We start from the raw sequence: 13,128 nt of genomic DNA, 5'->3' as shown, positions 1-13,128 counted from the left end.
CTTACCTTGCTTGTTAGCCTGCGCCATGTGAACAGTTGCAATAAATAAAACTCTCAGAATTCCGATACATGATGATGATTTTGTTCTTGGTGCATGTAAGAAACTCTGCACTCTATCGCTGCTCGCCATGCTGCTGTGTCGGTGTCGGTATGTGTTAAACTGGGCGACTGTTTGCATGCTGATTTAAACAGCGCCGAGCGCGCTGAAGGAGGACACTCCGTGGACACGAGTGGTACTTGATCCAAAAGTTGGCGCTATTCAAAACGTCAAGCCTCTATATTGCTTCAGGGTGTGTGGCGTACGAGGTTTACTCACGTTTTTTTGCTAAAATGGAAGTACAATGTTTTTAGAGGAAATATCATATTCTCCATCCATTGGATCAGATATAACAATCTTCCATCTACAGACTGCAGATCTGACTGCAGAGCTCGCTGTTGCCATGCAGGTTATCAGCCCGTCCTATTCACTATTCGTTGCTGCTCCTGACTGTGTATCATTCTGGTTGTGGACCACTCTTATCAATGGAGTGACATTGGTGTACAGGCACAGAAGAGTTGTTGCTGGACTTTTTACCTGGGACTTTTGCCCCTAGCAATCACTTAAACCTGACTTTCCATGAAGATTTGGAGGGTAACTTGTGCATATAATTTTGGTTGCAAGAGTGACAGGTCATTTTGGATCCTTTCATGCTTATGAATCAAATTTTGTAGATGGAAATTTTATACAGTAATGGCATAACAGTCCGACACTGATGTCTGTCCGCAGACTGCAGCAGAGGCGGTTCTGGGTGGGGGGATGGGGTTATGGGCTGGGGGGGGGGCGGTCAGTGCCCATGTCACAACATCCTTGCCCTCCCCCCTCCAATGCCCCCCGGAACCAGCCCGCCAGGTATTCAGTCCAGCCCGCGGAATAAATCTGCATTATTAAAGAAGAATAATCTCCATTTTATTTAAAATCTGCAGTTCCTATACAGTCATGGCCAAAAGTTTTGAGAATGATACAAATATAAATTTTTACAAAGTCTACTGCTTCAGTTTTTATAATGGCAATTTGCATATACTCCAGAATGTTATAAAGAGTGATCAGCTTAACAGCAATTAATTGCAAAGTCAATATTTGCCTAGAAAATGAACTTTATCCCCCAAAACACATTTCAACTTCATTGCAGCCCTGCCTTAAAAGGACCAGTTAACATCGTTTCAGTGATTGCTCCATTAACACAGGTGTGGGTGTTGATGAGGACAGGGCTGGAGAGCAGTCTGTCATGATTAAGTAAGAATGACACCACTGGACACTTTAAAAGGAGTCTGGTGCTTGGCATCATTGTTTCTCTTCTGTTAACCATGGTTATCTCTAAAGAAACACATGCAGTCATCATTGCACTGCACAAAAATGGCCTAACAGGGAAGCATATTGCAGCTAGAAAGATTGCATCTCAGTCAACAATCTATCGCATCATCAAGAACTTCATGGAGAGAGGTTCCATTGTTGCCAAAAACGCTCCAGGGCGCCCAAGAAAGACCAGCAAGTGCCAGGACCGTCTCTTAAAAGTTTCAGCTGCGGGATTGGGCTACCAGCAGTGCAGAGCTTGCTCAGGAATGGCAGCAGGCAGGTGTGAGTGCATCTGCACGCACTGTGAGGCGGAGACTCTTGGAGCAAGGCCTGGTCTCAAGAAGGGAAGCAAAGAAGCCACTTCTCTCCTATTTTGCAAAATGTACAGGGAGTGGAATGCTGAGGACTGGGGTAAAGTGATTCTCTCTGATAAATCCCCTTTCCGATTGTTTGGGACATCTGGAAAACGGCTTGTTCGGAGAAGATGAGGTGAACGCTACCACCAGTCTTGTCTCATGCCAATTGTAAAGCATCCTGAAACCATTCATGTGTGGGGTTGCTTCTCAGCCAAGGGAATCGGCTTTCTCACAGTCTTGCCTAAAAACACAGCCATGAATAAAGAATGGTACCAGAATGTCCACTCGAGAGCAACTTCTCCCAACCATCCAAGAGCAGTTTGGTGATCAACAATGCCTTTTCCAGCATGATGGAGCACCTTGCCATAACTAAATGGCTCGGGGAACAAAACAGATTTTGGGTCCATGGCCTCCCCAGATCATAATCCCATTGAGAACTTGTGGTCAATCAAGAGATGGGTGGATAAACAAAAACCTACATTCTGAAAAAAAGCAAGCATTGATTGTGCAAGAATGGACTGCTATCAGTCAGGATTTGGTCCAGAAGTTGATTGAGAGCATGCCAGAGAGAATTGCAGAGGTCCTGAAGAAGGGTCTACACTGCAAATATTGACTTGCTGCATTAACTCATTCTAACTGTCAATAAAAGCTTTTGTTACCCATATGATTGGAATTATATTTCTGTATGTGATAAACATCTGACAAACACATAAAAACCAGAGGGCAGCAGATCATGTGAAAATATTATTGTGTAATTCTCAAAACTTTTGGCAATGACTGTATTGTCCATGTGTTTCAATCAGTTCTATCGCTTTACCCACATTTTCTGTTGACCCTGGCTCCCTCTTAAGTTAAATGTCTGTCAAAAAAAGACAAAAATGGACAGTGTTGGATTTTTCAAGAAAAAGTTAGTGTTCAGAATTGTTTCAGAATAATTTCAAGTGTTGTCGAAATTGCACATATGTTAAAAGCAAAAGTAGAAAGTTGTTCATAATGTATTTAGTAAAAGGACCGTTTCATATAATTTTAATAATTATTTGGGGAAAAAAGTGGACTTATTGTTAGTTCCATGTCATTTTGGAATGAGTTTACTGGTCTGGCCCCCTTGAGATCCTATTGTATGCAGCCCCCAGACCAAAATGATTTTCACAATCCTGGTCTAGATTCTAGACTCTAGAACCTCCGATGGACTGCAAACCGGTAGGCGTGTGTTTGAATCTATAGTTTTTTAAGTGTGCGTGTCTTTGAAGTCATGAATGGAAATGTAGGCGTACCTTTACGTTCTTATTGGATTGACGGACGTGGTTTTAAGTTCATAAACTGACATAGGCGTGTATTTTACTCAGATTTATACACAGACAGTTAGGGTTAGGTTCGGCTTAGGAGTAGTCCATATTTAGAATAAAAAACACACCCATCCCATGTGAAGTCTGTAGTGTAGACAGTCCCTTTTCATTTCGGAGCGAGCTTTCTTCCCGAACCAGCAGGTGGCGACGAAGAGCTTTTGAGTGCGATTAAACGTGATCGTACAAGAGAGGAAGATGCCCGACTCGTTTCCTTTGTTGTGATGAATCCACTACGTTAGGAGAAGAAAAAGAGAGACAGAAAGACAGGGCCTTGTATATTATTAACAGTTTTTTGTAAACGTTATAGTATTACTAACAATTATACTCACACAGGCACATATATATCCAAATATAATCGTTTATAATGAGTGGCGGTGTATATGGAGGGGGTAAGTTTATTTGAAGATCGGAAATCAAATGAATGAACGCACTAAGCTAGGCTAGCTAGGCTGCTTGTGAGAAGGTTGCTGTGAAATGTAGCCAGTTTAGTTAATACGTATATTTGCTGATGCATTTTCGGACATGCATGCATGTTTACTTAGAAGATAACACATTTTTCCCCGAGCGTTGCATAGCTGATACATTTGACAGCTTGTTTAGCAATTAGCTAACTAGCAGCCTAAGAGCGCAGGGTTGTATGGTCACCGTTGGGGAGCGACAGTAGAGTCAGTGCACTAGTCTAGTTGGGGTGATTAACGCCGTCAGTGTCACTGACTAAGATAACTGACAAGTTTTGGCTGTCGGTTGTGAACGCTTCTCATTTTTTCAACAGACGAAGTAGGAGCCCTTGTGTTTGACATTGGCTCATACTCAGTCAGAGCCGGCTATGCAGGAGAGGATTGCCCTAAGGTGCGTGCGCAAACAGGATAACTAATAAATATAAATGCAGATGAATGAAGATATATATATATATATATATATATATATATATATATATATATATATATATATATAATGTGTATATATGTGTGTATATATGTATGTATGTATGTGTATATATATATAATGTGTGTATGTATATATGTATGTATGTGTATATATATATGTGTGTGTGTGTGTGTAAAATATGTATTTGCAGGCTGATTTTCCTACTGTGATTGGAGTGACGTTGGACAGGGAAGATGGCACTACTCCAATGGAAACAGATGGGGAGAAGGGCAAACAAAGTGGAACTACATACTACATTGACACCAATCAGCTGAGGGTGCCCCGGGAAAACATGGAGGTCATGTCACCTTTAAAGAACGGCATGAGTGGGTTTTTGTTTATATTCGTTTTCTTATGTTCTTTTAGATTTGTTGAAAAAAACAATATTAACAAGTATTTATACAATGAGTAACAATAAACAGCTTCCAGGTGTCTAGAGCTGTATACCTCCATCTCATTAATATGTAATGCATGGATTTCATTAGTAGTTTTTCATCTCTTTTCTTCCTTTCTGTTATACACTCACTCAGTTGAGGACTGGGACAGCTTTCAAGCCATACTGGACCACACCTACAAAATGCACTTCAAGTCCGAGCCAAGCTTGCATCCAGTACTAATGTCTGAAGCCTCGGTATGTTCCTCACATGGCCTAGATCGAATTTGCTACTGAAGTCTTGAAGCACATGCTGCCAGCTGACGTGCTCATTTGTACGAGTCATATCTTCGTGCTTTGCTTGCAGTGGAACACGCGAGCCAAGAGGGAGAAGCTGACGGAGCTCATGTTTGAGCATTACAACATTCCTGCTTTCTTCTTATGTAAAACAGCAGTCTTGTCTGCGTATCCTTCTTGATGAATTGCTTCACCGGAGCATCATTTATGTAATTATTTTGCATAAAATAATTTGTTAAAATTAACCGATTTTCCATTCAGGCCATAGTCCATACCCATGCTAAAGGGAACTGATGAAAAAAATGTTTTTAGTGTGACCAAAGCATGGTAGGAGGGGCAGCATTCTTTAACTGAAATGATTTCAGATTTGCCAACGGACGATCCACTGGTTTAGTGTTGGATAGTGGTGCCACACACACAACAGCTATTCCAGTGCATGATGGTTATGTCCTACAGCAAGGTAAATTACATTTTTGTCTCATTGATCTAGCTTTTGAAATATTAAAAATGTTTAGTTGTTGGGGACCTTTTTCAAATGCCTATTGCAGCTTGTTTTGCATACTGATTCTGGGGCTTTGTGAATAGTATGTACCATTGGACATAGGACTTTGCATGGTAGTTTATTTTCATACTGTAAATATTTTAATGTAATTTTACACAAACTGATTTTATGTCTTATAATAAATTGTATATGGGTTTATGTATATGCTGTAGTATTTGTCATACATCAAATGTACTTCACAATGTTTGAAGAGAAATGAAATCAAGTATAGTGAAATTAATGAAATGAAAAGCAACTGAAAACAGGTTAGTTTTATGTTAATGAAAAAAATAGATTTTTAAAACACAATTTATTATAAATTTAATTAGTTGATCAGGCAGTGACTGTTATGAAGAGGACCGTGATGACTAGAAACACCTTTGAGTGTTTTTAATTCAGTTGCCGTGGAGACACATCATGCTGATCCCTTCTGTGCTTTTGCAGGGATTGTAAAGTCTCCACTTGCAGGTGACTTTATGAGTATGCAGTGTAGAGAACTGTTTCAGGAGTTAAGTGTTGAAATCATTCCTCCATACATGATTGCATCAAAGGTAAGCATTTAAAAAGTCAGTCGATTTTGTTATTCCGGATCATTTCATATCTGAAAATTATTTTCCACGGTGTGGGAGTGTCAGTAAAGTGGTTTGTTTGAGGTAGTTTACCCCATCATCAAGTCTTGCCATGATGTCTCTCCCATGTGTTCATATTTAAAGATTGGTGCATCACCTGGTCATATTCCATCTTATACTAAGAGCATCTATAAAACTGTTTCTGCATATTTCAATAAATGTGGACTGTATATTTTCCCTGGTTCAACCAGTTCTGCACAGATAATTTAAATTTAGCTTTTAATATTCATTGTTCAGAACAATGTGTGTGTTTAAGCTATTAATGGTGTATTATCATTTAAGGACTCTGTTCGTGAAGGAGCACCTGCCTGCTGGAAGAAAAAAGAAAAGCTACCTCAAGTTACTCGTTCCTGGCATAACTACATGTGTAATGTAAGAGCCTGGAATTATGGTTAACGTAATCGGTCATGGAGAAAATTACTGTTGCTTATGCAAGTGTTGTGTTGATTCTTACAGACAGTTATTCAAGATTTTCAGGCATCCGTCTTGCAAGTTTCTGATTCACCTTATGATGAACAGTATGTCCACTTTATCTTCTCATGCGTCCCTGTCAGACTACATGAAGTTTTTATTAACCCGTGTACTTGAGAAACGCAAAAGACGTGTAGTAACGGTTCTGCGTGTGCCTTGCAGGGTTGCTGCTCAAATGCCAACTGTACATTATGAGCTTCCTAATGGATACAACTGCGACTTTGGAGCTGAAAGGCTGAAGATTCCAGAAGGGCTTTTTGACCCATCAAATGCTAAAGTAAGGGCTGCTCATCAAATCTCGAAATAAAAAAATTATATTCTAATATTATATTTTCCTTAATTTAACCCCTTGTGGTTCTAATCTTGCACGTCTCCACGTTTCACAGGGTCTTTCGGGGAACACCATGCTGGGAGTGGGCCATGTGGTGACCACTAGTGTCGGAATGTGTGATATTGACATCAGACCAGTAAGCTTTACTTTTATCACTTTTAATGTTAGTTTTAAAATGTTTAATGTTAAGAGAGCTTTTTTTCTGGAACATGTGGCATCAGTATAAGAGCAGTTGCAATGATGCTGATGTGATTGCTTTTCTCAGGGGCTCTACGGCAGTGTAATAGTTACTGGAGGAAACACCCTCATCCAAGGATTTACAGACAGACTAAACAGAGAACTCTCTCAGAAGACTCCACCGGTTTGTGCTGTTTGAAGGGACCATACTTAATTGGACATTGTAACATATTAAATGTAGACTGATGGAAATGCATGAGTAGTGACACGCATGGCACAGTAATATTTAGTTATATTTGTGTTATTACTGCATGTTCCATAACTAATGAATTCTTCATTCTGTATCTCTTTCAGAGCATGCGCTTGAAGTTAATAGCCAATAATACAACTGTGGAGCGCAGGTTCAGTGCCTGGATTGGAGGTTCCATCTTGGCTTCACTGGTGGGTACCGAACACATGGTGTGCTTAGTCCTGCTCATTTTAATGCAGTCTACTCTGTTTCAGCCACTGCTCTTCCTGTAGTGTAAAAGTTTGACTATTTTTCTTCCATCTTCAGGGTACATTTCAACAAATGTGGATTTCAAAACAGGAGTATGAGGAGGGGGGGAAGCAGTGTGTGGACAGGAAATGCCCTTGACCTGCCCCTCCTACGACTGCCTGTCCTTCAACCTCATAGAGGACAGAAAAAAAACCACCACCTCTGGTAGTAAAAGCCTTCTTAGTGGACTCAGGAACTCAAAGGACACTTGTATTATTCCAATCCCCAAAAATTAGACCTGCTTTCTTATACTTGGTTTCGTTTTATAACTATGATTGCCATGGTCTCCTGCTTTTCTACACTCACTATTTTTATATCACGTTTGGCACTTCAGTATTTCTAACCATCCATATTTTAGATAATTCCAAGTCTTTTGGTACATATGCAGTCGTAATCCAATTTCAAATCAGTTGCAGGACAGATACCGGAGTAAGCAATACATACTGTTAGGACAGAGTTCCATGGCAAATTATCATTTAAGCTTTTAATTATTAATTGGCCGTTTTGAAAATAAAGGTTTTGTTACAGTTTGGTGTGTTTTTGTTCACTTATTTAAATATTCATTTCATCAATTTGGGCTGATGTATATTTTGATATGCAAGGTTGAAACTATATATTGGAATCTTTTTAATTGGAGGGGTGCAGTGTGGTCACCACCATGATAAATCAACATGTACAGTCATGGCCAAAAGTTTTGGGAATGACACAAATATTTCACATGATCTGTTGCCCTCTGGTTTTTATGTGTTTGTGTCAGATGTTTATCACATACAGAAATATAATTCCAATCATATGAGTAACAAAAGCTTTTATTGACAGTTAGAATGAGTTAATGCAGCAAGTCAATATTTGCAGTGTTGACCCTTCTTCAGGACCTCTGCAATTCTCCCTGGTATGCTCTCAATCAACTTCTGGACCAAATCCTGACTGATAGCAGTCCATTCTTGCACAATCAATGCTTGCATTTTGTCAGAATGTGTAGGTTTTGTTTGTCCACAAGTTCTCAATGGGATTATGATCTGGGGAGTTTCCAGGCCATGGACCCAAAATCTGTTTTGTTCCCCCAGCCATTTAGTTATCACCTTTGCTTTATGGCAAGGTGCTCCATCATGCTGGAAAAGGCATTGTTGATCACCAAACTGCTCTTGGATGGTTGGGAGAAATTGCTCTCGGAGGACATTCTGGTACCATTCTTTATTCATGGCTGTGTTTTTATGCAAGACTGCGAGAGAGCCGATTCCCTTGGCTGAGAAGCAATCCCACACATGAATGGTTTCAGGATGCTTTACAGTTTGCATGAGAAGACTGGTGGTAGCGTTCACCTCGTCTTCTCCGAACAAGCCGTTTTCCAGATGTCCCAAACAATCGGAAAGGGGATTTATCAGAGAAAATGACTTCACCCCAGTCCTCAGCATTCCACTCCCTGTACCTTTTGCAGAATATCAGTCTTTCCCTGATTTTTTTTCTGGAGAGAAGTGGCTTCTTTGCTGCCCTTCTTGAGACCAGGCCTTGCTCCAAGAGTCTCAGCCTCACAGTGCGTGCAGATGCACTCACACCTGCCTGCTGCCATTCCTGAGCAAGCTCTGCACTGCTGGTAGCCCAATCCCGCAGCTGAAACTTTTAAGAGACGGTCCTGGCACTTGCTGGTCTTTCTTGGGCGCCCTGGAGCGTTTTTGGCAACAATGGAACCTCTCTCCTTGAAGGTCTTGATGATGCGATAGATTGTTGACTGAGGTGCAATCTTTTTAGCTGTGATACTCTTCCCTGTTAGGCCATTTTTGTGCAGTGCAATGATGACTGCATGTGTTTCTTTAGAGATAACCATGGTTAACAGAAGAGAAACAATGATGCCAAGCACCAGACTCCTTTTAAAGTGTCCAGTGGTGTCATTCTTACTTAATCATGACAGACTGCTCTCCAGCCCTGTCCTCATCAACACCCACACCTGTGTTAATGGAGCAATCACCGAAACGATGTTAACTGGTCCTTTTAAGGCAGGGCTGCAATGAAGTTGAAATGTGTTTTGGGGGATAAAGTTCATTTTCTAGGCAAATGTTGACTTTGCAATTAATTGCTGTTAAGCTGATCACTCTTTATAACATTCTGGAGTATATGCAAATTGCCATTATAAAAACTGAAGCAGTAGACTTTGTAAAAATTAATATTTGTATATAAGTTCTCAAAACTTTTGGCCATGACTACACAGAATTAACATATTTAAAAGCTTTGTCAAATACAGACACAATACTGAAGCTTTACTGTTTCATTCTCAACTTCATAACAGTACATACAAAAGTCAGTAATTGAATCAATATTTAATATTTTGCTCAGTCAATGTTATGCCATAAACCCAACAAGTCACATGTGTATTATATGGTAAATTCACTAGCAGGCGATAGATCCATCCCTGCAGATGAAGATCTGGTTTAGAACATATGGACTGTTAGCTGTGCAGCAGATGTCGTCTGCCTTTGGTAACTTCATGCGTGTGCAGTCTTCTTAGGAAACATCTCGGCCAACTTCTTCTGCTTGCTTTTCTCTCTCTTTTCTATCCTCATTTTATTCCGCAGATATTTTTCAATACGTAGCCTGGAATTAGAATGTAAGATGAATATCTTTGGAGAATTATACTAGAGGATGCATTCATCATTTTATTTTTGTTATGGTGTTCATATGCAGTGCAAATGTTGCAGTTCAGTTCACCTTATGTGAGGAGCAACAAAAAATGGTGTGTAGAAACATTTCCTCTTATATATCTTGTTCATGTACCATGGGACAGGATGTTCCCTAAAACGGTACCTGAAAGAGAGTGTTTCATTAGTATAAAATACCACATGACATTCCAAGAGCCCTGTTTTATTAAGAGTCTGATCACAGAAAATGTATAGGCAGAGATCAAATATTCTTACCAGAAAGTGTGGCCAAAAAGGTTTCTCCTCCATTCTCCTGGTCTCCCTTTTTCTTGACCAGTTTGTAGTAAGCGGAGAGACTTCTCTCTATCATTCACAACTCCATCCAGCCTCCTCATGGACCTCTCCACCTATTAAATACATGTCATCAGCTTTGGAGCAACATGGAGTCCCAGGTCGAACAGGTGCGGCGATCACAGACTGAGATAAGCTTTAATAAGTCAAGTGTTTAATAGCCTTTATGTGCATGTGTTTATGTTTACCTTCTTGATGCGCTCTGGGCTAGGCATTTGAACACACTGACGCTTAGCCTCTTGCTCTATAGTTAGCAACATGTTCTTCTCCTTTAGAAGAACATACCTGAAAAATAAAAGAATCTGCTCAAGAATAAAATAAGTGTTACTATTACATAACCAAATCCTGACCGTGTTGTATGTAATAAAACTACCCGTATGGATGTGCAGAAAACTACAATATGCCCATCACATATTTCAAGTACTTGGAACTGTTGGCTGGTTATGTAGTTAGTTGTTTCTTACAGTGAATATATACATGATTAAGAATTGTACATAAAGCTTTTATTTAGCCCATGTAAACTTCAAATTATAATGTCAACAGCATTTTCAGTTGCAAGTGGCAAGGGGATTCAAACAATAATGAATTGCCATACTCAGATGTCCTATTTAGCCAACATTTATTAGGCACCAATTATCCACTGCCATGCCAACAGACAAGTGAATTTAGGATTATTATTATTTTTTGCATTGCAGTGTTTAGTACTTGTTGATTATATTTTCTGGCAATTTTACAGTGTTTTGAAACTCCACTGTGAATATTACATTTCCCTGTAACAAAACTGGGCTTATGAAAGAGTTATTAGTAGAAAAGTAAGTGTACCATAGCTTGTGCAAGTCTTCATTGCTTTTTGCCCTAAGCTGTCTGGAAGTCCATGGAGCACCTATGAAAGTAGCAAAACAAGTCACCTATTACCTATGTATTTAGACTTTTAGTATACATTTAAAGCCGCTCTTTCCACATTATTAGGCTGTAAAATCGGTCACACCAGTTAATTTAGCAAACCTGATTTCACTGTTGTTTCGCCCCAATTTTCGGGCAAGTCAAAGAATTCTTCAAGGCCCCATCTGCTTGAGGACGTATGGAGAAACCGGTACTGCACAGGATTGCTGAATTGAGAAAAATCGTGCCTTAGTTCAGAAACTGGAATAAGATCGTTTATCAAGTCTACAGTGTAGTTAATAAAAGACGCTGGATTCTTATTTAACATTGTTTGCGATCTAGGTTTCCTGGCTTGCTAACCTTGCCAACAACCGTTTGTATAAATTCACAATGATTATCTTTCAGATAAGATGGTATTATTACCTCTGCGGACAGGAATGATAGTTTCCCAATCCCGTTGACGAATATTGGGATTTTGTCGACAGGGATATTTTAATAACGCGTTGAAATTGTCTACAAACAGCAGCAAGACGGCATGGAGTGGCGGTCGCCATTTTGAAAAGCAATGTCAACGTTCACCAGGGTTGCCAGATGTACCAAACTTAATTAACGTGACCACAATAAGCTATATAAACTCAAGCATATTTACTGTGCGTAAAGCTTTAGTAACTAATAAAAGGAACGTGCTGGCTGCACTCTTAGGTAACAATAATCTTACTCCCTCAGATGTGGGATAACCAGGCCCGTAGCCAGCATTGTGATGGGGGGGATCTTTTTCCCCCAAAAGTGGAGTGAGGGGGGGGGGGGGGTTATGTCTTATATGTTTCCTCTATGCTGCGCCTATAGCGATATATCGCCAGTGGTTGGCGCCAGAGCGAACTAGTAACTCAGTGGGTTTTCCATCCACCGAGTTTTTGCGCATTTTGAAAATGCGCATGAAAAAAGCTGGATGGAAAAAGACCAAATATCGCAAAAAGATGTTTACGCTAGGAGGAGGTGGAAAAGTTAGACTATCGCATCGCCAAAATTCGGAAAAACTGGATGGAAAAGGGTTTTTCGCATAAACGATGACGTATCATGCCTCAAGTCAAGTGGTTCTGTACATGATCGCGATGTAAATATGGCAAATGCATACAAAAACAGTTCTGGAGAGAGCAAAAATTGAATTTAACTTCTCCATGTAAAGAAAAGAAAAAGAAAAAAATGTTTCACAACCTCAACGTGCAAAAATGCGTAACTGCCAGATGGACGTAAAACCACTATTGTTTGGCGTCCTCTCACGTGATCTAAAGTTTATTCCCATAACTGTAATGAATGGAAACAAGGCTTAATTCACATTTTTTTTTCTGCCGAAACTTGGAAATTGCGCATTATTTTTTCGAAAGGTTTGGATGGAAACCCGAATCATAGATGTAGATCGAAGATAAATAAACTAGATTTTTTTCAGCGTGAGAAATCGAATGTATGGCGTGTGAGCGTGTGAAAACGGTCAAATGCGCGTGTCTCACGCTCATTGCGTGAGAGTTGGCAACACTGTTATAAGTTTGTTGTGAGTCTGTTGTTGCTGTCCTTATTTGTTTGTCTGTATATTCACCGGAGATTAACAATTCATTCATTGAATAGCCTACCTATCTTGAGGGGCATGTGTGTACGGAGGGAGGGTGCGGGTGCGGGGGCGGGGGGGGGCGCATCGAACGAACCCTTCGATCCCCCCTGGCTACGGGCCTGATAACTGTTAATGTGCAAAACTCAGAGTACCTTCTGCCTGATTGGATGCTGTTGCAAGGCTGCAGAATTCGCCTGGTGCGGTCCGTTCATGTCCTAAACAAAAGTTTTGTTATTCAGGTAAATAAATTCTGATTCTTGCAGAAAAGGTGAATTATATTTTAATTTATACTGAAAATCTGAAAATATTTATTGAATAATCTTTACTGAGTTTTGATT

The 13,128-nt window shown here is 40.0% G+C and overlaps 3 protein-coding genes across 3 annotated transcripts in view; 1 reads left to right on the top strand and 2 right to left on the bottom strand.

Moving 5' to 3' along the window:
- tmem131 (transmembrane protein 131) overlaps positions 1-208 on the bottom strand; it is a 36,960-nt gene extending 36,752 nt beyond the window's left edge. Inside the window, exon 1 of the mRNA XM_077015046.1 lies at positions 6-208. Within this exon, the coding sequence (XP_076871161.1) occupies positions 6-177 (172 nt within the window). The 5' untranslated portion in view covers positions 178-208. The remainder of the gene's footprint in view (positions 1-5) is intronic.
- Positions 209-3,232: 3,024 nt separating this feature from the next.
- Positions 3,233-7,848, top strand: actl6a (actin-like 6A). The gene is made up of 14 exons (XM_077015045.1): positions 3,233-3,423; positions 3,807-3,883; positions 4,113-4,287; positions 4,492-4,592; positions 4,702-4,799; positions 4,997-5,091; positions 5,617-5,723; positions 6,084-6,173; positions 6,258-6,319; positions 6,435-6,549; positions 6,659-6,739; positions 6,869-6,964; positions 7,135-7,221; positions 7,337-7,848. The coding sequence occupies exons 1-14, from the start codon at positions 3,399-3,401 to the stop codon at positions 7,415-7,417; spliced, it is 1,290 nt and encodes a 429-aa protein (XP_076871160.1). The 5' UTR covers positions 3,233-3,398; the 3' UTR covers positions 7,418-7,848.
- A 1,770-nt stretch (positions 7,849-9,618) lies between these two features.
- On the bottom strand, positions 9,619-11,954 carry mrpl47 (mitochondrial ribosomal protein L47). The gene is made up of 7 exons (XM_077013640.1): positions 11,608-11,954; positions 11,308-11,411; positions 11,125-11,185; positions 10,491-10,587; positions 10,228-10,358; positions 10,022-10,117; positions 9,619-9,907 (listed from the first exon to the last, which is right to left on the bottom strand). Exons 1-7 carry the CDS (start codon positions 11,736-11,738, stop codon positions 9,799-9,801), a joined length of 729 nt encoding a protein of 242 aa, XP_076869755.1. The 5' UTR covers positions 11,739-11,954; the 3' UTR covers positions 9,619-9,798.
- Between the last annotated feature and the right edge of the window lie 1,174 nt (positions 11,955-13,128).

The sequence above is a fragment of the Brachyhypopomus gauderio genome, chromosome 8, assembly GCF_052324685.1.
Source record: "Brachyhypopomus gauderio isolate BG-103 chromosome 8, BGAUD_0.2, whole genome shotgun sequence".
NCBI classification, from domain to species: Eukaryota; Metazoa; Chordata; class Actinopteri; order Gymnotiformes; family Hypopomidae; genus Brachyhypopomus; species Brachyhypopomus gauderio.
The sequence above is the reverse complement of the archived record's forward strand: the minus strand, read 5'-3'. Positions and strand labels throughout refer to the sequence as shown.

Excerpts from the sequence above, each read along its gene's own strand:
- actl6a (XM_077015045.1), top strand. The coding sequence starts at position 3,399 with ATGAGTGGCGGTGTATATGGAGGGG. Across the intron at positions 6,740-6,868 it reads GTGATATTGACATCAGACCA|GGGCTCTACGGCAGTGTAAT; the intron begins GTAAGCTTTACT and ends TGCTTTTCTCAG. Across the intron at positions 6,965-7,134 it reads TCTCTCAGAAGACTCCACCG|AGCATGCGCTTGAAGTTAAT; the intron begins GTTTGTGCTGTT and ends TATCTCTTTCAG.
- mrpl47 (XM_077013640.1), bottom strand. The coding sequence starts at position 11,738 with ATGGCGACCGCCACTCCATGCCGTCTTGCTGCTGTTTGTAGACAATTT. Across the intron at positions 10,588-11,124 it reads GAAGACTTGCACAAGCTATG|GTATGTTCTTCTAAAGGAGA; the intron begins GTACACTTACTT and ends TTTATTTTTCAG. Across the intron at positions 10,118-10,227 it reads CTTTTTGGCCACACTTTCTG|GTACCGTTTTAGGGAACATC; the intron begins GTAAGAATATTT and ends ACTCTCTTTCAG.